This window comes from Hipposideros armiger, unplaced genomic scaffold (genome assembly GCF_001890085.2).
Source record: "Hipposideros armiger isolate ML-2016 unplaced genomic scaffold, ASM189008v1 scaffold_176, whole genome shotgun sequence".
In the NCBI taxonomy this organism is placed as follows: Eukaryota; Metazoa; Chordata; class Mammalia; order Chiroptera; family Hipposideridae; genus Hipposideros; species Hipposideros armiger.
In genome coordinates this window covers 2,827,194-2,849,780 of record NW_017731526.1, presented here as the reverse complement: position 1 = coordinate 2,849,780, position 22,587 = coordinate 2,827,194, and the positions used below count along the sequence as shown (strand labels likewise).

At 38.3% G+C, this 22,587-nt stretch overlaps 1 protein-coding gene across 2 annotated transcripts; it reads left to right on the top strand.

The window, feature by feature from the left end:
• The first annotated feature begins 1,032 nt into the window (after nucleotides 1–1,032).
• Nucleotides 1,033–20,978, top strand: CD200 (CD200 molecule). 2 transcript variants are annotated; one of them, XM_019652278.1, is made up of 7 exons: nucleotides 1,033–1,252; nucleotides 9,849–9,930; nucleotides 11,551–11,871; nucleotides 12,813–13,085; nucleotides 13,707–13,724; nucleotides 14,643–14,750; nucleotides 19,793–20,978. In XM_019652278.1, exons 1-7 carry the CDS (start codon nucleotides 1,241–1,243, stop codon nucleotides 19,798–19,800), a joined length of 822 nt encoding a protein of 273 aa, XP_019507823.1. In that variant the 5' UTR covers nucleotides 1,033–1,240; the 3' UTR covers nucleotides 19,801–20,978. The 2 variants fall into 2 exon arrangements, with proteins under 2 accessions (XP_019507823.1, XP_019507824.1); XM_019652279.1 differs by lacking the exon at nucleotides 13,707–13,724 and having other exon boundaries at nucleotides 1,036–1,252.
• The last annotated feature ends 1,609 nt before the right edge of the window (nucleotides 20,979–22,587 follow it).

The following is a 22,587-nucleotide window of genomic DNA, read 5'->3' as shown; positions in this document are numbered from 1 at the left end:
TAAACCCAAACTAGAAAACAAACAAATGTCCATTAATATTAGAATAGATACATAAATGTGGTATACAGTATTTACAGAATGAGACAGTATACAGCAGTAAGAATGGATGAACTACAGCTATGTGCAATAACATGGAAGAACTTTTCAGAAAATTAACTAATGGCCTTCTTGCATACAGCAATGCCTTGTGACATTTAATGTCACATTGACTCTTTCTCCTTTGTCTGTCTGCCTCTTCATTTTTGAAGATTTTAGAATTTTCTCTTTGATTTTCTTAATTTGATATTCTTAATTTCACTATAATACGTCTATAAGTTGGCGTTCTCTTATGTGTCCTGTTTGACACCCCATGAATCTTATAATCTTTTCAATACGTGTATTTCATGTTGCTGAGTTTTCTGAAAAAAATCAGTCATTATTTTATTATTTATAGCGCTTGAACTTACATCCCCATGGATCCTTAAGCAAAAGCTGTCTCCCAGCATTTTGTCGGAGGCGGCAGGAAAATAGAAAAGGCTTCAGGAGTTGAACATTTCATTAATCTGTCTTTTTTTTTTTTAAAGCCCCAAACTCTGAAGCTTGTTAATATTAGAAGAATCCTCATCATCAATGCAAATGGAAGGAAATTCCTCGCAGTAAAGAAAAAACAAACAACAAAAAAGGATTGCTTGAATATATAATTTGATTCTGGATGAAAATAAATGTACATTTGTTTTTTTTAAGGTGTCTATTGGTTAAATTCAGCATTTTTCACTTTCTCTAGAAAAGTAACATTTCTAGAGACTGAATAACATTTCTCAAAAATCTTTCATTCCTACCTTACTGCTCAACAGAGCAGATTGTTACTCCTCCAAGTGCTAATGCAGTTAATTCATGTCTCCCTTTCCCCGCCCCATTTTCTTTCTCTCTATTTATAAAATAAAAATGAAAAAAGTCGGGTTTTGCTTATTTTCTCAATTGAAAATGGAAAATACTATGAAAATAGGAGAAGATAATAATTTACCCTCATACACTGGAAACCACCTGGAGGGGTTGGTTCCTTTGCGCGTGTGTCGATGGGAAGGACTAGAGGGGGTGGAGGCGTAATGCGCAGGGCCGAAAGGAGGTGGGCAACATTGCTCCGAGCTGGTGTCGGGCCCGGCTCACTCGACCGAGCTCCACAAGGTGCACAGCCTGGTGCTGCGTGAGACCCCTGGGCTTTCCAGCTGAAGCCGGCCACTCCGCGCGGACAGGACCGAGGATGGAGAGGCTGGTGAGCGGGGCCGGGCTCGGGAAGGAAGGCGCAGGGTGGGAGAAGTCGCTCCGATAGCCTGGGGCGGCGGCGGGCTGAGTGCCCCAAGCTGCAGTTTGCCCTAGACTCGTCTGCCTCTGGGTTTTTCTGTCAGCGCTTAACGCTAGAAAAGGATTTTGTTGGCTGGTGCCCAGGCGTCCTGGGTCTCCGTCCCAACGGCCTGAAAAAAAGATGCTGCCAGGCGGGGGCTCTGGAGATGCTTCCTGAGATCATTGTAATCCTCTGAGAGCGAGATAATTGTCATCCTTTAAGATTCCTCTCAGCATGCTGGCAGGGCGGAGAGGCTCTCTGACTGATTGCAGCTGGAAGCTGGAAAAGCACATCCTACTTTAAAACGCACCATGGGGATAGAGGGTGCTGTTTTGGCTCCATGTTGGCATCAGCAGCTGGGGTGGGGCTGCAGAATTCAGGTCTCATCTCTCCAGAGTACATAGCTCCCTCCTTGATCCTCCAGCCGCTTTCTCCATCCAAAGGGCCTTTGCTGGGGAAGCCATAAAGAATCAGATAGATCAGGGTTAACACTCAGGGTATATTAGAGAGACAGACATTTTGTTTATTCAGGAGCTGCTTAGATGACACGAAATGAAGAGGAGGATTTTCCTTTACATTGGTATAATTAATAAAATAACAACAATTAAATAAAAAAGTTAAAATCCAAATACAACTAATGTCTCAAGATAATTTTTTTTCATATATAGTTTATTAGCAAGACCAGTTATTTTGATATCTTTCTTAACAGCCAGTTATTTTGATATCTTTCTTAACAAAGGAGAATGGTGGCCATCAAGCTAATGTTTACTGCGTACCAATTGCACTTAATCTTCACAGCTATCCTTCAAAAGAGGAATTATTACCTGATTTTACAAATAAACAGCCGGAGAGGTTTCCAAGTCCATGTGACTATGTGTGGTGGGATTAGGATTTGGATGTAGAAATTTTCAGGGAGAGAGGTATGTATGTAGCTGCCAGGTGGGCAGCTATCAGATTAGACCTGGCCTTGTGAAGCCCGGCCCTGTTGGCAAGGAGTAAAGGTGGACTTTTCCACCTTTATTGTACTCCTTATATATGATTTGATAAACAATTTTTTTGCCTACATAACACATATTAGCATTTACTATATTTTAGGCACTGGTTTAAGTGCTTTAAATGCTTAAATCTCATAGTAACCCAGTGAGAGAACACCAACATTTATTTATTGATGATTTGTATCAGTCACTATTCTTTTTTTATTTTATTTTATTACATTATTTGTTTTGTTTTTCAATTACAGTTGACATCAATCTTATTTTACTTTAGTTTTAGGTGCACAGCATAGTGGTTAGACATTTATATTATTGACCAGTGATCCCCTGATTAGTCTAGTACCCACCTGGCACTATACATAGTTGTTGCAACATTATTGACTATATTCTCTATGCTGTACTTTACATCCCCATGACTATTTTGTAACTACCAATTTGTACTTCTTAGTCCCTTCACTTTGTTTCACCTAGATCCCCAAAACCTCTTCCCTCTGGCAACCATCAGTTTGTTCTCTGTATCTATGAATCTATTTCTGGGTTGTTTTTTTTGTTCATTTATTTTGTTCTTTAGATTCCACATATAAGTGAGATCATATTATATTTGTCTTTTTCAGTCTGACTTATTCCATTTAGCATAGTACCCTCTAAGTCCATCTATGTTGTCGCAAATGGTTTGATTTCATTCTTTTTTTTTATGGTGGAGTAACATCCCATTCTATATATGTACCTATATATCCAATTGTCTATTGACGGGAACTTGGGTTGCTTCTATATCTTGGCATTGTAAATAATACTGCAATGAACATCAGGATATATATATCTTTCCAAATTAGTGTTTTTTATTTCTTTGGATAAATACCCAGAAATGGAATTGCTGGACCATAAGGTAGTTCTATTTTTAACTTTTTGAGGAACCTCCAAACTGTTCCATAGTGGTTACACAAATTTCCAATCCCACCAACAGTGCACAAGGATTCCGTTTTCTCCACATCCTCACCAACACTTGTTGTGTGTTGATTTATTGATGACAGCCATTCTGACAGGTATAAAGTGATAGCTCATTGTGGTTTCAATTTGCATTTCTCTGATGATTAGTGATGTTGAGCATCTTTTCATATGTCTACTAGGCATGTGTATTTCCTCTTTGGAGAAATATCAATTCGGGTCCTCTTCCCATTTTTTAATTAGATTGTTGGGGTTTTTTGGTGTTGAGTTGTATGAGTTCTTTATAAATTTTGGATTTATTTTATTTTTTTAATTTATTTTTCTTCTAGGAATGTTATGGCTTCAGGTGTTACATTTATGTCTTTAATTCATTTTGAGTTTGTTCTTGTATGTGGTGTAAGAAGGTGGTCCAGTTTCATTTTTTTTTGCAGTTTTCCCAACACCAGTATTGAATAGACTGTCCTTACCCCACACTATACGCTTGCCTTCTTTGTCATAGATTAAATGACCATATAAGCGTGGGTTTAATTCTGGGATCTCTATTCTGTTCCATTGATCTATGAGTTTGTTTTTATGCCAGTACCATGCTGTTTTGACTACTATAACCTTGTAGTATAGTTTGATATCAGTTAGTGTGATACCTCCAATTTTGTTCTTTTTCAAGAATGCTGTGGCTCTTCAGGGTCTTTTGTGGTTCTACATAAATTTTAAGATTATTTGTTTTGGTCCTGTGAAAAATGCCATTGATAAGGATAATGGACATTTTAATGATGTTAATTCTCCCTATCCATGAGTATGATAAATGCTTCTATTTATTTGTATCTTCTTCAATTTCTTTCTTCAATGTTTTATAATTTTCCAAGTACAGGTCTTTTATCTCCTGGGTTAAATTTATTCCTAGGTTTTTGTTTGTTTGTTTGTTTGTTTTTTTATGCAATTGTAAATGGGATTGTTCTCTTAATTTTTCCTTTTTACAGTTCATTATGGGTATAAAAAAATGCAACCGATTTCTGAATACCCATTTTGTATCCTGCTACTTGACTGAATTCATGCATCAGTTCTAGTAGTTTTTTGGTGGAATCTTTTGGCTTTTCTATATATAACATTATGTCATCTGCAAATAATGACAGTTTACTTCTTTCTTTCCAATTTGGATGCATTTTATTTCTTTTTGTATTCTGACTGTTGTGGCTAGAACTTCCAACACTATGTTATAAAAGTGGTGAAGTGAGTATCCTTCTCTTGTTCCTAACCTGATCTTAAGGAGACCACTTTTAGTTTTCCCTGTTGAGTATGATGTTAGCTGTGGGTTTGTCATATATGGCCTTTATTATGTTGCGGTATGGTTCCTCTATTTCCACTTTGCTGAGAGTTTTCATCATAAATGGATGCTAGATTTTGTTAAACACTTTTTCTGCATCTATTGATATGACCATATGATTTCTATCCTTTTTTGTTTGTTTGTTTATATGGTGTATCACATTAATTGATTTGCAGATATTCAATGAGGCTTGCATTCCAGGAATAAATCCTACTTAATCATGGTGTATGATCTTTTAATGTATTGCTGAATTCGGCTTGGTAATATTTTGTTGAGGATTTTTGCATCTATGTTCATCAGCAATATCAGCCTATAATTTTTTTTGTAATATTTTTGTCTGGTTTTAGAATTATAATGGTGGCCTCATAAAATGAGCTTGGGAGCTTTCCTTCCTCTTTAATTTTTTGGAATAGTTTGAGAAGGATAGGTGTTAATTCTTCTTTGAATGTTCGGTAAAATTCACCTGTGGAGCCATCCAGGCCTTTTGTTTGTTGGGAGTTTTTTGATTACTGATTTGATTTTGTTAGTAGTAATCAGATTAGTTTCAGATTTTGTTTCTTCTTGATTCAGACTTGGAAAATTTATGTTTGTATGAATTTATCCATTTCTTCCAGATTGTCCAATTTGTTGGCCAAATAGTTGGTCATAGTATTTTCTTATAATTTTTTGTATTTCTGTAGGGTCAGTTGTCACTTCTGTTTCATTTCTGATTTTATTTATTTGGATCATCTCTCTTTTTTTCTTGATGAGTCTGGTTAAAGATTTATCAATTTTGATTATCTTTTCATAGAACCCTTGCTGGGTAGAGTAATCTTGGTTCTAAGTCCTTGCTTTTCTTTACTTTGAACACTTCATGCCAACTTCTTTTGGCCTGCGAAGTTTCTGTTGAGAAATCAGCTGACAATTTTATGGAAGCTCCTTTGTAATTAGCTAGTTGCTTTTCTCTTGCTGCTTTTAGGGTTTCTCTTTGTCTTTAACTTTTGCCATTTTAATTATAATGTGTCCTTGTGTGGGCCTGTTTGGGTTCATCTTGTTTGGGATTCTTTGCAGTTTCTGGGTTTGTATGTCTATTTCCTTCACCAGGTTGAAAAGTTTACAGTCATTATTTCTTCATTTAGGTTCTCAATCCTTTGGTTTCTCGCTTTTCCTTCTGGTTCCCTTATGTTGTTACACTTGATGTTGTCCCAGAAGTCTCTTAAAATAGCTTCCTTTTTTTTTATGTTTTTTATCTTTTTGTTGTTTCAATTGTGTGTTTTCTTCTACCTTGTCTTCCAAATTGCTGATTTAATCCTCTGCTTCGTCTAGTCTACTGGTGATTCCTTCTAATGGATTCCTCATTTCAGTTATTGTAGTCTTCATTTCTGACTTCTTTTTTTATGGTTTCTATGTCCTTTATGCTTACTATCTCATTGCTGAAGTTCTCATTAAGTTCCTTGAACCTCCTTATAACCATTGTTTTGAACTGTATCTGGTAGGTTGATTTCCTCCATTTTGTTTAGGGTTTTTTTCTGGAGTTTTCTCCTGTTCTTTTATTTGGACATATTTTTTTGTTTCCCCATTTTTGCTGCCTCTCTGTTAGTTTCTATGTATTACATAGATCTGCTATGTCTCCCAGTCTTGGCCGGTTAGCCTTATATAGTAGGTGCCTAGTGGAACCCAGTGTCACAGTTTCCCTGGTCACCTGCACTAGTTGCTCCAAGCGTGTCCCTTGTGTGGGTTGTGTGCCCACCTGTTGTAGTTGAGCTTTGATTGCTGTTGGTACACCAGTGCATGGGATTGATCCTTAGTTTGACTGACTATGGGGTTTGGCCACATCCACAGCTTTCAGCTGCTGTGCGGAGGGCTTACCCCATGGATCAGGATTGTCCCCAGTAGGCTTTCTTGCCTGCTAAGACTGCCCTTTGGGTGTGCCACTTGTGGGGCTAATTGGGTGATTCTCTGCTGTAATTTGAAACCAAGCTCCAGGTACGTTGGTTCTGGGACCTCTTGGGAGGGGCTCTGGTGCACGCACAGGTCAACCACTGCCTGTGATTGGCTGGCAGCTACCTGATATAAGCTACAAATGATCCATAGTTGGTCACTTCCTGAGCTGGACCTGGTGGCACGTGAAAGAGGCCATGCTGCAAACTGAGAATGGCTGCCATCAGTACCCGGCCTGGGGTAGCTCTGCAAAAATCCCAGGACACCTTGAGGCTTGCTGCTGCCTGCTACCTCCTATAAGGCTTAGCCACTGATAGAGCCTCAAGTGGTATATGAGTTAGATGAGACAGGGCTTCAGGGGGTCATCAAGGTGGGATGAATGGTCACCATGTTAATGTAGCTTGTGGTTTGGTGCTAGTGTTGAGCCTTGAGCTACTCAGCAATAGTCTCAGATTACTCCGAGGCCAGCTGCTGCCAGTTTGGGCCCTGGGGATCCTGGAGAGTTGTCTAAGAAAGAATGCAATGCGGGTAGGGCTGCCTGCTGGACAAGAAAATGCCTTTGGCATTGTGCAAGTTGTGTGGGGCAGGGTTCCAGGGAGCCACCAGTGTGGAGCAAGTGGGTTGAGTGACTGCAGTTCACCAGGACAATGCAGATTCAGATTTGGCTGTGTGGGGCTGGCTCAACACAGCAAAGAAGGCACCCGTCTACCAGGTGCATGGGAGAATTCTACACAGGGAAGATGGTGATTGTCCCTCCAGTCCTTGCCGTAAAGCCACACAACTCAGTCTCTTTCTGTATGTCTCTGATGCCTCCCAGGCCACTGATCCTGCGCTGGAGCCCAGGGTGAGTGCCTGCAGTTGAGTGAGTTTGTGTGTGGGCCCTTTAAGAGGATGTTTCTGTTTCCTGCAGTTTTTCATCCCACCTGGATGGTCAGAATCCTCATTGTTTTTCACAGTCAGATGTTCTGGGGGGTTCCTGTTTCTGGCCCTGGTACTTGGGGCTGGGGAGCTTGGTGTGGGGCTGTGGTCCCTCATTCATCCAGGTGAGACCTACATGACCAGGATATATTTCTTGATTCTCAACCTTCACAGGCAAGTGTGGAGCCACATGTTCCACATCTCCACCACTCCTACTAGTCTCAATATGCCTTCTTCTTTATATCCTTAGTTATAAAACTTCTGTTCAGCTAGACTTCAGATGGTTCTCCAGGTAGATTGTTCTATAATTTAGTTGTAATTTTATTTGTGGTCTTGGGAGAAAGCAATTATAGCATTTATCTACTCCGCCATCTTGGAACCTCTCCTCATTAATCTTTTTAACAGAAGTCGGTACTATTATTTCCCCTGCACTTTAGAGAGGTAAAAGCAATTGTCTTAGCTCACACATCTAGTATTTCTACTAGCTCCAACTCAAGTCAGCCAGAGTAAATATGTATTAATATATATTTAATAGCAAGGCTTTCCTTCTAGTTCCCTTTGCCTCAATTACCATATCTTTGTGTCTGAAACACTGCTGGCTCCCACTACACATGTCTTGAGTTTTGGTGTGTGCCTGCGTTCTCTCTGATCTTAAAACACAGATTTTCAGTATTCTTCATCTCAGCCTTTGATAAAACTTGGATTTCCAGGTGAGAGAGATGCATGATGGTTGCAAAATAACAGTGCTGAATTGAAATGTCAGGCTTTTTAGTTTCAGGAGCCAGAATTCTAAAATAGCAAATGCCTAAGTGTTTGAGTTTTAAAAAGCCTAAATGCTGAAAGATAAAGGATATACATTCATTCCAGAAACAGTCGATGAGAAGAATGGAGGGTGACGGAAGAAACAGCTTTTCTGATTCTAAGAGAAATAAGTATTTCCTAGTCTGGGAAAGCAGAGAGGGACTGACTAATGTCTATACTCAGACAAGAATTTGTGTCCTGGAAAGGAAGCCCTGTGCCCTTCCCTTAGGAGTGGGGAGTTCAGGAGAATGGTAAATAGAACTTATAGATGGTATTAAAATTCAGAAACAGACAGCACTTGTGTCTTGCTTTCCTATGGGGAAGGAGGAGACTGTGGGAGAGGCCAGCCTACCAGTCATGGCAAGGGAATAGTAAAACAGAAATGGATAGATACATGAGAGTGTAGACAGAGAGCCTTGTAGAATTTCCCTTTGCCCAGAACAGGAAGAATCCAGGAGTGTGGAATCAGGGAGAATGCAAGAATGAGAGAGAATACCTTGTAAGCACAAGATTTAATTGCAGAGGCCGATGACCCTGATAACTTGAGGGAAAACAGCAGCCTTAGGGAATGCCAGCATGGGTAGATGCTTGTAACTAAGGGTTAGTAGCCCCGTTCCGTGGCTTGGTATTACTATGTAAACCCCCAGGAATGTAGATGCAATGCCAGAGATTGAGACAATCGTGAAGTGTTGGGGTGGCAGGAGGCTAAATTGACAAAGATAATGAGATATTGACCGAAACTAAGTTTCTACCTCTAGCTGGAATGGCAACATGAAATAAAAATGAAGTTCAGTTAAAGAAAAATACAGAGAAATACACATTTCTTACACACTTGTATTATAGAAAATCTAGAACTATACAACAAATGTAGGGAAAGGTTACATTTCTTGCCTGTACCCCTTACAATGAACACACACATGTGGACCAAGTGATTGGACCCATGGGGCTACTGCACAGAGAAATGAGACTGTCTACATTCCACCCTTTCATTTTATAGCAAAATGATACCTAGAATAACATTTCCTTAAATACCAACATGATTTGTAACAAGGCCAAGGATTTCTGCCCAGACACGTGAAATTAAAGCAATGAAGAAAAAATAAATAAATAAAGCCATCACTGGTTTTTAAAAAGTACAATTTATATAAATTTTGCAGAATTTGCAGGAAAATCTACCTCAGCAAACTGCAAGACAGTGACCTGTTTCTAACAAGCGGTTACCCCTGAATTAATATTTAATATTAACAGATGTGGATTATTTTGGAAATGGGTGCTCTCTAACATTTGTAGTCTCTGTGTTTTCTGTGTATATTAATGGCAGTTTGTTTTCCCCAGAGAGACGATGTCTTTGAGACCTTGCTCTTGACCATGGTGGCTTTAGAAGCAAGACCTCAAATTGCTAAGGGTTGCCATGATGAAGGAGCCACACTACTGTTTTTCCTTCCCATATCCTGAGCAGACTCTGTTATTTCTTCCATTTATAGTATCTGGTCCTACTTCCAGAAAACCAAAGTTCTCTGTTGGTGAAAACGTTAGATGCAGCATTCCTTGAGATAGCAATGTGATGGAAGCTTCCTTGGCTTTGTCCACATCCGAACATCCATTTTTGTACTGTGCTCTCTGTCTTCAGGTGTTCGGGAGGTTCTTCTGTCATCTCTCTACCTACAGACTGATTTGGTTCTTGGCTGCAGTGACGCTATGCAGGGCGCAAGGTAAAGATACTCAGTTCCCCTGCTTGGAGTCCAGGAAACATGATTTCTGGAGTGAAGATATTTGGCCACTGTTGTTTGTGCTGTGCTGGTTCATTTGTCTGCATGAATTGTTTAAACCTATAATTCACTTGAAGGAGTGAAAGCGGTTCTTTCCACTTCCCACAGTTTTGTTTTCAAAACCAGACATGAAAAAATTCTAAATAAAGATTTTTTTTTTACCTATCAAATTGAATAACTTTTAAAACAATAATTATCTGTTTGTAAAGATATGACAATGACTGAGGGAGTATGAATGAATACAACTTTTGGGGATGAGGAATTTCTGGGATTATAAAAAGTAAATTGGAAAGGTAGATACTCCTTTTACATTGGTGGGTACAGGATAGTTAATAGTTAGCATTTTACGGCACATACAAATGGTAATCAGAGGATAAGAATAACTTGAGGGATTCTGCAATCTCTTGCTCTGGTATGGCGGGTTGTGCCCTGAGGGGTCTAGCCAAAGGAATTACTCTGACATTACAAGGGTATGTTATCTCAGATGCAAAAAGGCCACAGACAGGCTCACTTATGGTAAAGACTGACCTTTGTTAAGGAAGCTATAGACCAGTCTCGATGTGGTTAGGAATTTTTATGTTCAGACCATCCAATGTACTTCATTTCAGGCTCTGAGTATGTAAGCCTCCCCTGAGCTTGTCAGGTTTAGTATGTAGCCCCGTTTTAGTCCACATCACTAATTTACACTATTTACAATGCTGGTTTCTTTTTACACTTAAGATGTCACATCTATTCTTGTCTAAGTGTTTTTTATTGGTTTATGATATCTTTCTTTGGTATGAAATCTTGAATTTGTAAAGTTTATTATTCCTCTTTCATTGTGTTAGCATTTTCAAATGTTTGGCTATTTGTTATTATATTGAAATTTTCCATTGAATAATCTATCATATCAACATGAGTAGCCAGCATTAGAGGTGGAAGAAATTATTGCCATGCTTTATATTCTGCACTGCATTCAATAAAAATAGGGAATGTGTAGTTTTCCATTTGGTTGTCAAAGCTCTCTGCTACAATACTCTCTGCTGGAGTATCGTCATATATACATATCTCTCTACCATATGTTGCTGTATTCACCACTACTTCCTGGAGGCAGACACCACTATTGCTGCCCTTCCATTGTAGTGTGTGTGTGGAATGTATAGAGCTGTCTGTCACATCCGCTTCACTTAAACTAATCACTCTGCCTGTTGTCTGTTGTCCATTTCCTGCTCCTGGCTTCTACCTCTCCTGGCATAAACACACTTGGTAAATCTTTTCTGGCAATTTCCACTTTCAATCTCATTCCACCTACTTTCCATTTTATAGGGATTCTTCACACAGTTTCTTGTCCCTGAGAATTTGCCTTCATGTTTTTCTATTCTGCTACTCTTAAAGATGAAAAAGAGTATATTTGAACTTATATTTCTCTAGCAACATCAGGAATGTAAGTAAATGTTGTCTTCTTTGAATTTTTCTCTGTATTTTCTGTATTTTACTTGGAACATGCATAGTTTTAATTTAAAAATGTGTATTTGTGTATGTATTAATTTTTAAAATATGTTTTTTATGATTCCATGATGAAAGTGGTGACCCAAGATGAAAAAAAGCTGCTGAACACACCTGCTTCCTTACGATGCTCTCTGGAAACTTCCCAGGAAGTCTTGGTTGTGACATGGCAGAAAATCAAGGCTGCAAGCCCAGAAAACATGGTGACCTTCAGCAAGACCCATGGGGTTGTGGTCCAGGCTGCCTATAAGGACAAGATCAACATCACTGAGCTGGGACTCCAGAACTCAACCATTACCTTCTGGAACACCACCCTGGAGGATGAGGGGTGTTATAAGTGCCTCTTCAATACCTTTGGTTCCGGGAAGGTCTCAGGAATAGCCTGCCTCACTCTCTTTGGTGAGAGTCTCTGAGAATACATTAGCTCTGACTAGAAATGTTATTTTCAAGAATGCGTGGGACACAGTCGTAGAACCTAATTTGTTAGGATCCTAACCCCAGAAAGGTTTATGAGAAGACACTTACCCTTTCATGTCTATGGTAATTGTGGTTATGGTTGTTGGAAAGTTCACTGAGTCTACATTGGGCTACATTGAGTCTCTGCCTGGAATTATTTTTGTTCTGAGGAACCTTGTCACCAGCAGGAGTAAGTTAAGACAAGTTCTCCAGGAGCAGTGATATGATTCAGACCTGGCTTTACCATTATTAGTCATGTGACCTTAGATGAGTTCTGTCCACTGTGCACTAGAGTTAGTTTATCTGCACAATAAGTGTGAAATAGATCATCTGTGGGTTCTCTAATAGCTTTAATATTTTTGGATCTAAGGATAGAGTCAGGTTGGGCTGACCTGGAGCCAGTTATGGTGGTCCCTGTCATTTTGTTTCAGTGTGGCCCCCTCAGGATTGATAAGGGGACATGCAGCAGAGGCTCTTCATACTTGACATCAACTGGGGATTTAACTGGATAATGATCATTAAAAGAAAAACAAACATCCAAGAGGCTTAGTTTGACAGGATTCCTTTCCTCCTAAAACAGCTGAGATCAAGAATTAAGTAGAAGGAATAAGGGGTAACTGTCCATCCAGCTAATTCTCTTAGAGGCAACTACAGAGAGGATTTTTTCTTGTCACAGGGTTGTACAAAGCCATTCCTCATCCTGTGGGTCAGAGACTTAGACATAGGAAGAAACGAGAAGGCCTCGGTTGGGATTAGATGTGCTACCTTATCTTTATAGCCTCCACTATCTTTCTGTAGAAATCATTCTGTCATCTCTCTGAGGACAGTGTGGGACTTGACCAGGTGCTTAACTGATGGCAGACCTTCATTTTTTTTTGTCCCAGTACAGCCCACAGTATTCCTCCACTATAAATTCTTTGAAGACCACCTAAATATCACTTGCTCTGCCAACGCCCGCCCAGCACCTGCGATCTCCTGGAAGGTTTCTGGATCAGGAATGGACAACAGTACAGAGATTCTCTCACACCCCAATGGGACCACATCTGTCATCAGTGTCCTCCATGTCAAAGACCCCAAGAGTCAGGTGGGAAAGGAGGTGATCTGCCAGGTGCTGCACCTGGGGACTGTGACCAACTTCAGGCAAACTGTGAACAAAGGTAAGAGAGGGTGGGCAAAGATGTCTGTGGTTGCAACTGTGTATATATACGTGAAAGGTAGTGAATACTCTGCAGAGCCTCTTGGCCTCTTAGCAGAGCAGCTAACAGAGGAGAGAATGGAGTAAGTAGGGAAAGAAAAACAGAGTTAAGGAAGCCAATAAAGCAAATTTTACTTTGCTAAATGTGGTACGATGCTCACATATCAAATGCTTTTGCTGACCATCTATTCATTATTCTTCCATGCTACTAACACTTACTGAGTGTCTGCTGTGTGCTAGGCTTTGCGACAGTGAAATGTGACAGTGAGCAAGACTTAGTCCCTAGTCTACCAGGAAATACGAAAGTGGCTGGGCTGTTGTAAAACTGCATGTTAAACACTTCAGTGAGAAAGCTATGGTGCACCATGGGAGGACTGCAGGGGTAATGAGAGGCATCAGCTCAATTTGGGAAGATTAGGAAGATATCCTGGAAGAAGTGACATCTGTGATGAAACCTTTGCATAATCTACAATGTGGGAAAGGGACCAGTGTGAGTGTTTTCCTCAATGCTTTTAAAACAAACTGCCTGCTGTTCAAGACCCCTTTTAATTTCTTGTGTTTCTATCTAAACTGCTATCTCCAGGCCTCATGGATACAAGAGGTAAGGGCTATGGGTGAGAGAGTAAAGGAAGCAGTGATAACAGTATTCTTTCTTTATTTAGTCTTGAAGCACTAACTCTGGACGAGGCACTCAGTAATAAGCCTTCTAGAAAGATATTGCTGCTTTTTTTGAGGGGCGAGGGGTGGTATTTTGAACAATAAAACCTGGAAAAACTTTCCCGTGCGTGCCTCATTGGTGCAGTAGCCTCTCAGGAACATCTCCCGGGGTCCTTGAAAACACAGACTAATCAAAAGGTTGACATTTAGGTAAATTTTGTCAAAAGGCTTGCAGTGTTAGATTTGGACATTTTTTGCAATGAACCTTAGATTTGGCCAAGGCAAAGGGTAAATTTTTCTGAAAAACACAAACCTGAAAAGGAACATGTCTCCTTTTCTATGAATGCTGAAATTGACATATCATTTATAATGTTTTTTTTCTTTGTATATCTCTGTATTTTCCAAAATTCCCTCAATAAAGATATTACTTTAATAGATAGTAAGGCAAAGAATATATGATTTGGAGGCAAAGAAACCTCTACACAAGCCTTCATTCTACCACTTACTATGCTGATTTTGGGTTTACTTAGCTTCTCTGAACCTCAGTTTTTGGTTTTGTTTTAATCTGTTAGATAATAATAATAATAACTAACTCTTGGGTTGTTTTGAAGATTAAATGAGATAACACATTCAAAGCTTTTATTACGTAGTAACCACATAAGACATGTTAACTATCATTATTATCTAAATGTTATTAAAATAATATGTCACAAATGTAGGCCTCAATATGTATATTTAAGAATAGTTTTCACTGAAATAGTTTTCTAGTGAAAATTCATCACAACTATTGCTTTATCCTTTTTTCCTCCACAACTTACTTTGATGACCTTGTTTTTCCTCTTTCTCCCTTCAATATTTATAGGCGTTTGGTTTTCAGTCCCACTATTGTTAAGTATTGTTTCCCTGGTGATTCTTCTGATCTTAATCTCAATCTTACTGTACTGGAAACGTCATCGGACCCAAGACCGAGGTGAGTCATCCCCAAAAGTACAAAGAAGGAAACAAATGATTTTTTAATGAAAATTTGGAAGTTGCGTGAAAATTAAATAATGGGATGGCAACAGTGTGTTTTGTTTGTTGTTTCCAAAATACATAAATGTTGACGGTGTTTTAAAACACTGCAGCAGCATCTTCTTGCCATTGGACATTTAAACTGGACATTCCTGCTTTTCACTTGCTGAGATTGCTTAAAGGCTAATTATTTTGTAAACTGAGAATGAAGGTTGATGAGAGGAAATGTTGAAAATGTTTATGTGATGACTATGGCAACATCTGATGACAAAACCAGAGAAAGAAGTATCAGCACCCATGCTGTGTCCATTCTACAGGTTAATAAGAGGGACAATCTCTTCTCTTTTTACAGCATTCCACACGCCAGCTATTCCATTTAAAAGGTTGTGAAATTGTTCAATATGATCAATAATTACGTAGTACTTTCTGTGTTATACTCTTACTATTTCTCAACACTATAAACAACATACAGGTGATCCATACTTATAATAACGGTGTCATGTCATCCTGCCCTTATAGATCATAAATTTCTCTCTACCCTCTGATCTATCACAGTGTATTATGTAGACCAAGTACTCAATAAACATTCATTGAAATAATGAATGAGTGAATGAATGAATAGAAGGGTAGATTTTCAAAGTGATTTTTTTCAATCCCTTTTCTTACTGTAAATTCAGTACCTCATAAATGCTGAGTCTAAAATATTGTGAGACATTAGAAAACAAGAGACACTATAGAACAAGAAGAGTCAGCTAGAGAGAGAGAAGTAAATATCTTTGGTTTCTGAAAACGGGCGTAATTTACTACAACTAATGCAAAACTGCTATTTATATTATGTGTGATGGGAATTTCCTAGGGTGAAGGGGTGATACGGGAATTTTTGTGGTCTCAGATGACTTAAGGATAGGGAAGAAAGAAAAAAATGTTGGCTTTGAGTGCTATTTTAAATATCTGTTCAAAATCTCACTCAAATGCAACCTCTTTTTCCTTTTTCTCTTATTTCTCATAGACGAATATCTTTCATGTTTTAGGTTTTTTGAACACTTAATTTTGCATAAGCTTATGTAAATACCAGATTAATTTTTGTGATTTTATAAGAAAAGTGACAAATCTTCAATGTCAATTACCTCTTTGCAAAAAAGGTATTTGTTCTGTCAGGGAGAGGAGATTGCAGGTTAGCTGAGCTTATTGATCATAAATGTAAGCCCATGGACCTCATTAGCATCTTATAGAATGTCAGAAACAGAAGGCCGATTCTACTTTCTCCAAACATTTCAGTTGTCCAGTTGGGAGCTGAAGCCCAGAGGGGAAAGCTGACCTCCTTCTTTAAGGTCACACAGCTAGTTAACAGCAGCAGGCTTGTGACTACTTTGGTCTCCTGACCTCTGCTAGAATGTTCTTCCAGTCATGAGGCCCTGGAGTCCTGACTTGAAAGGCATTCTTGTTATCAGTTGCACTTCTTTTAGCCTGTGCTTTGCTGTTACTGCTGAATTTTTTGGGAAAGTTTAAATAGAAAAGTATGAAGTGTTCAAATTCATTTTTAAAAGTCCCTTTTGGACAAAAATCATAATACAGTCTATTCAAGCACAAGATAAATTCCACTAGAAAGAGGAATTTGCAAAGAATTCTCCTTTGTTCATTAAGTAAGTCTTGGATTTTCTGGGAAATATAATTGTTCAATGCTTTATCCAGTTTCTGAAACAAAGAGAGTCAGCTTATCACTGTACCCATGCTTTTCCTCATTTATAAAACACAGTAGACTCCCCTTATCTGAGGGGGATATGTTCCAAGACCCCCAGAGGATGCTGGAACCACGCGTAGCACAGAACTCTATATATTCTGTGTTTTTTCTATTGCATACATACCTATGATAAAGTTTACTTTATAAATAGGCACAGCATGAGATTAACAACAATATCTAACAATAAAACAGAACAATAACAATACACTGTAATAAAGTTATGCGATGTGACGTTACTAAGTAAAATAAGCATTGCTTGAACACAAGCACTGCACAAAGTGCTACAGTTGATCTCATAACCTAGATAGATGGCTACTAAGTGACTAAATGGCAGAGAGGATACACAGAGTGGATTGCTGGGCAGAGGGATGATTCACATCTAGGTGGGTCGGAGTAGAAGGGTGCGAGATTTCATCATGCTACCCCGAACAGTACAAAATTTAAAATTTATGAATCATTTATTTCTGCAGTTTTTCATGTTATATTTTCATACAGCAGTTAATAACTGGTAACCGAAACTGTGGAAAGTGAAACCATGACTAAGGGGGGATTATTGTAAACAACCGAACCTGTATGGAATTTTGTAAGCACTAAGTTCCCATTTACTAATGATGTCTTCATGACATCAGACCTGCTCTATTAATTACAATGAATGTTCAGTGGCATATTTTGAGTGACTGGAATTTTTGGCTGGTTTTAAAAAATATTTTAAAGAATGAAAAATAAATTGTTTTTAACAGCCAGATCCCACATACTTATAAAGCTAGTTAAACCAAGTGTTGATTATGCTGAAGACCTAAGTCCTTAAGGCTGAAGAAAACTTGTTTAGGACCAAATTTTAAGTTGCACAAAGTTGGAAGAAAGGGAAGATAATCATAAAAGATAGTGACATCTTTTATTTCTTCAAGTAACAAATTCTGATTTTCAATTTGTGATAAAAATGAATAGTCCGACTACCGTTGCTTTTCATCTTTTCTTACCTTTGCCTTTTTCCTCTTTCTTTCCATCATCTTCTGAGAACATAAAACTTGGATGGGCAGGGAAAATGTCACCAAGATTCTTGACCTGGTGACCTGAAAAATGAAGTAAACAAATAAGGAAGAGGAGAGGGGGAAATGTGTGTGTGCATGTGCGTGCGTGTGTGTGTGTGTGTGTGTGTGTGTGTGTGCGCGCATGTGTGTTCAGAGTTTGTAGGGAAAGAAAAAGGAGGGATGAGTTAGTTGTTGAACATATTGAATATGAACAGACAATCATCTCCCTGGATCTGCCCAGTAGGAAGACACATTTAGTAAGTGAGGAAAGTCTGTGAAGTTAGGATTCAATTCTTTGTAAGATAAATGACAAAAAAAAAATAGAAGTTTATTTTCCATCGAAACCTCGTACAGATTGCTCACAAAAGCATAAGAAAATTGATAGTTTTGGGACAGAGAGATAACCTCTAATAATTGCTGTTATTTTTATAGAGAAGTTAGACTCCCTTTATTTTTCTTGTGATTCTGTATAATGCTAGAGTATGATGTTGTTTTCTTCAACTGTAAAGCTGCACTCTGGAGGAAGGTGTGATGAGTTTGAGGCAATTTCACTTTCCAACATTCCGGATGGGATCATCACAGTTAACTTCTCATGAGACTATGACAACAAGATTATAGGATAACAGGTTTTCAAAGAACTTTTTTTTTTCTTTTATGAATCCAGTTCTTTATTACTAATATAGGAAGTGAGAAAAAAATTAAAATTTCCCAGGGAAATTTCCTACTATTCTGCCTGTTATTTCAATTAAACCCCAGTTGATGTCATAAATTTGTCCCTTCCACATATGATATAATGAAGTCAAATTTGGGGTAGAGAGTAATCTTTTATTTCTCATTAGTCAATCCTACAATGATTACATGCTTCTCAGAAACCAAAACTCCACCTTATAGACAATCACATAAGTTTTAGACTTTTTAAGCAGCAGTTTTCTGTTTGATTGAGTCAAGGCTGAATTGGAAAAAATAGAAAATATAGACAATCATGTGAAATGCATGTCCAAACCTAACTTTTTTTTTAAGAACTTAGCTATTTCGTGTAGAAGTGGGTTTTTTTCACCCATATTATCCATATAATTACCTGATTTCTTTCACCTAGCTTCACAATCACCGTACCTATAAATAGGCTCTTTGCAATGATAACATGGCAATGTTAGGAAAACACTATACCCTAGGTGGGATTATGTTATTATCTCTTATTTTAAGCTTAGTACTATGTCAAATAACAGAGATGATCAATAAACAATTTGTAATGGTGAAATAGGTGCTTAGTTGGAAGGACAATACAAAGAATATTTGTTTCCAAAAAAATAAGAGTCTTTGCTTTGCTAAATAATTGTACTTATGCTTTCCAGATGAAGGCTGGATGAGTGGTAATCCTCATCTCTGTCCCAATTTCCTCATAGTTCCAAGAAGAAGAAACAAAATGCTTTGCATGAGAAAAGGGTTAAGCAATCTTTATTGGAACATCTAGGTTAGAATTGCTGGCATAAATCTTGCATTCTAAGACTATTTTTCTACAAAATTTTATTCTTGAATGAGTGCAAATGCCACCCATTATATAAAAAATGTCATGATATAATCTTATCAAAGTCACTAACAGACCCTGAAGCCTAGGGGTTCTTGCCTGAGCTGTTCTGTGTCTTTTGCCACAGAGAGCTCACACTGGAAATGTTGGCAAGGTTCAAACATGCAGAACTCTGCAGGTTTTGGCAAGAAATACTTAAGATTACAGAAAAAATGCGAGATGGCACCAAGATGACATCCCAGGTCTTTTACTTCACTATCTACATACCTTATAGGGAAGCCTACATCCTCCCAGTTTCTGTGCTGGAAAGCCAATAGCCCTTGAAAGGATCTCCATTTATCTACTTTATGACTGTTCTCAACCTGATGTCCAGCAAATTAGTATCCATGGGAAACAACACTCAAGATCTTATAAATAAAATACACATAGATCATTTGGAATCCTTGAACATGTTCTTTTACTTGTAGCCTCAAGTGATTCTACAAACCTTTATTTTGTAGACTTATCTGTATCTTTTTAAACAGAGCCATATTCCCCTCATGTGACATTGGGTAAGAATGTCTAATTCCTTATCTTTGCTGATGAAAACTGCACAAGGAGAATTTTCTGTTTATTGACCCTTCTGTCAATTTATATTCTTAGAATCTAATAGGATAGAAAATATATATGTTTGAAACTAATATCTTGATCTTTCTTTTATCCAGAGCCCTAGAAGAGTCATAGAACCCTGAAAGTTATTTTATGGTCTACTTGAATCTGATGCAGGAGGAAAGCAGGAGAAAAAGGGCCATTCTCCAAGGGACCTGAAAGAGCAAAAGAGGTGGGAGTACAAGGCCTAAAAATTTCAAGACTTTCTACTGCCATCAAAGTTACCCAGTGCTTGTGTAAGTTCCAAGAGGAAATTATTTTACCTCTCAGGCGTGTTGTAGGACTTCATTTTGTAAAAAAATGCAGTGTTGTGCTGTTGAAAGGGTACCAGACTTAGAATCAGGAACCACAGCTTAGAGACTGACTTTGGCTGAGACTGGCGGCAACCCTGTGTTAATCAGTGAGCGTCCATGTTTGCATTCAGAAAAATTAACGAGTTGGACCAGATAATTTGCCATTCTGCTCTAAAAACTGATGTAATTCCAGGAAAAAGGGAATAGACAAAGGGAAAAGTCGTGAAAAGGAGAACGAAGAAGCCGGGAAGGTTAAGGACCAAAGAACTTTTCGGAGATTACCTTTGCTTTTCTGTGGATATTTCATCTCTTCTTCCCTATTGTTCTTAGGTCCATGCGTCTGTTTCCTCATTACTTGGTATCTAGTCCACTCCCCGCTTGCTGCTTTGCTGATAGCTGGTCTCTTTAGAACCCTGGGTTTCACTGCTATTCTTCATGTATTTCTGTGACATTTACCACAGTGAAAATGGGACTGAATTCATTGTGAAATAACATTGGCCACCTTAACTTTATTTACTTATTTTTATAGCAGAATAAGTGTTGCTAGTCTTAGACAGCAGCTCACATTTTTTGAAAAGCATGCATTATTTGTCTATTTGTTGCATAATATGACCTGGCTCTATTTTAGTCATTCTGAATTCAGACTAGTATAATGAAAATATGTTGTGAAAACAGGTATTTAGGAGGTTTCCTAAATAGAAGTCAGCCAGCTCATATGCTTTGTCTCTCTCCTGGCTTCTTTCCCCATGAGTTCACTTTTCGCAGCAGCAGAGGAAGCATGTATGGGTATACAGTTCCCTTTGTTCTAAATATATTGTTTTAACTAGTGGAACAATTTTTGAACTCTTAAATAAGCATAAGACCAAATTAGTGACTTTATTGGTATTGTTTGCTTTCTTGTCTCTATCTGGTGACTTAGGAATTAAAACATGTTGTTTTCATTGTTTAATTGAATATTTATATATTTAGTAAGCTTTTTCAGATGTTATTTAATTCTGTATTATTTCTTATATTTGTATTAAGATACTGAAGAATTAAAAGTATCAACTCTAAATATTTGGTCCATTATATTTTCGTGGGAAATGTGGACATTAATTATAATTCTTGTGTTTTGCTTCTGTATGTGAAACCCTCTCCTCCCCTCTATCTGTCACCCCCTAAAAGGTGCCATTGACACTTCTGATCACTCGCAAAGTAAAAAATCAGGTGTTTCTGACCTGGCCAGTGGGAGCTCCTTCAAGTTGGGGCCTGTATCCTTTTGACATGAGCTGGTCAATATTGGGGCTCATCCTTATATGTGCTCTTTTGAACTTTCATTTAGATACCAACACTTGCAAACTGATTACCTCACATGGTTTTGAATTTAGTAAGAATTGCCACCCTGCTTCTGGGTATGCTGTATTCCTGATATCTCAGCTGCCAGATCAGGCAGAATAACTTAAAAAAGCAGTTCTCAAATGTTATCTCTCAAGACCCCCTTAACACACTTAAAAACATTACTGAAGTCCCTAAAGAGTTTTTTTTGTTTGTTTGTTTGTTTGTAAAGTGAATTATATCTACTGAATTTATTATATCTGAAATTAAGTTTTAAAAACAAAAATATACAGCACTCATTCCATTAGCCATCAGAGCGATGTCAATATCACACATCGTGTAGCTTCTGGAAAACTCCACAGCACACTTGTGAGAGAATGAGAGTAAAAAGGGGCAAATGTATTGGTGTGATTGTGACAAAAATTTTAACTTTATGAACCCCCCTGAAATGGTCTTGGGGACAATACTGAAGACAGCTCCATTAAAGTATAGGCAAAGTAGGAGACCACCTTATGAGAAGACTTCATGAGTCTTTCTCAAAGGAAGAACTCACGACGTAGTTATCTTCACAGTGCCTAAGCATTCCACCATTCCGCCACAACATAAGTTAGGCCATTACCTTTATGGGAGTTCCTCTTAAAGTGCAGAGAGCCGTAGGACTAATCCACCTCCATCACTAATAATTTGATTTAAATTGGCTTATTAAATGGATTATCAGTTACCTTGCAGGATATTGAGAGACTCAAAATAGGTAGGTTTTGATGGACGAGACTTGGGAGGGTCACATAGAATGAAGAGAGAGAAGGAAGGGGCAACTCAGAGCCGGCAGCCCTGCCTAAGAAGGCGGATCTGATCCGTGTGGAGCACAAGTCTTGTCCTGTGACTTCTGTTCTCCGGCCCCTGGGAGTGGCTCACCAACTCCCTCATGCTCACCCTATAGTGCTTTTTCTGTATTAGTGAATTGGAAAGAGGCAGCTTGGGCTTTGCATATTTAAGCCAGGTTGGGAAAGTTATAAACCTTTGAGTCACTTAGAATAACTGAATCACATAATTCTCATTAGTAAAAATTTAGAAAAATTCCAGGGTGGTGGTAAGCCTGTTCAGAGACACGGGAAAGGAAAAAAGAAAAAGAAGATGAAAAAAAGCCTTTTATGTTTAAGTAAAACTAAAACTGAAGGTGAGGATTTGGAAGAGGGTGAGGGTAGCAATTTGTTAATCACCAGCTAAGTAACATTTCATAAACA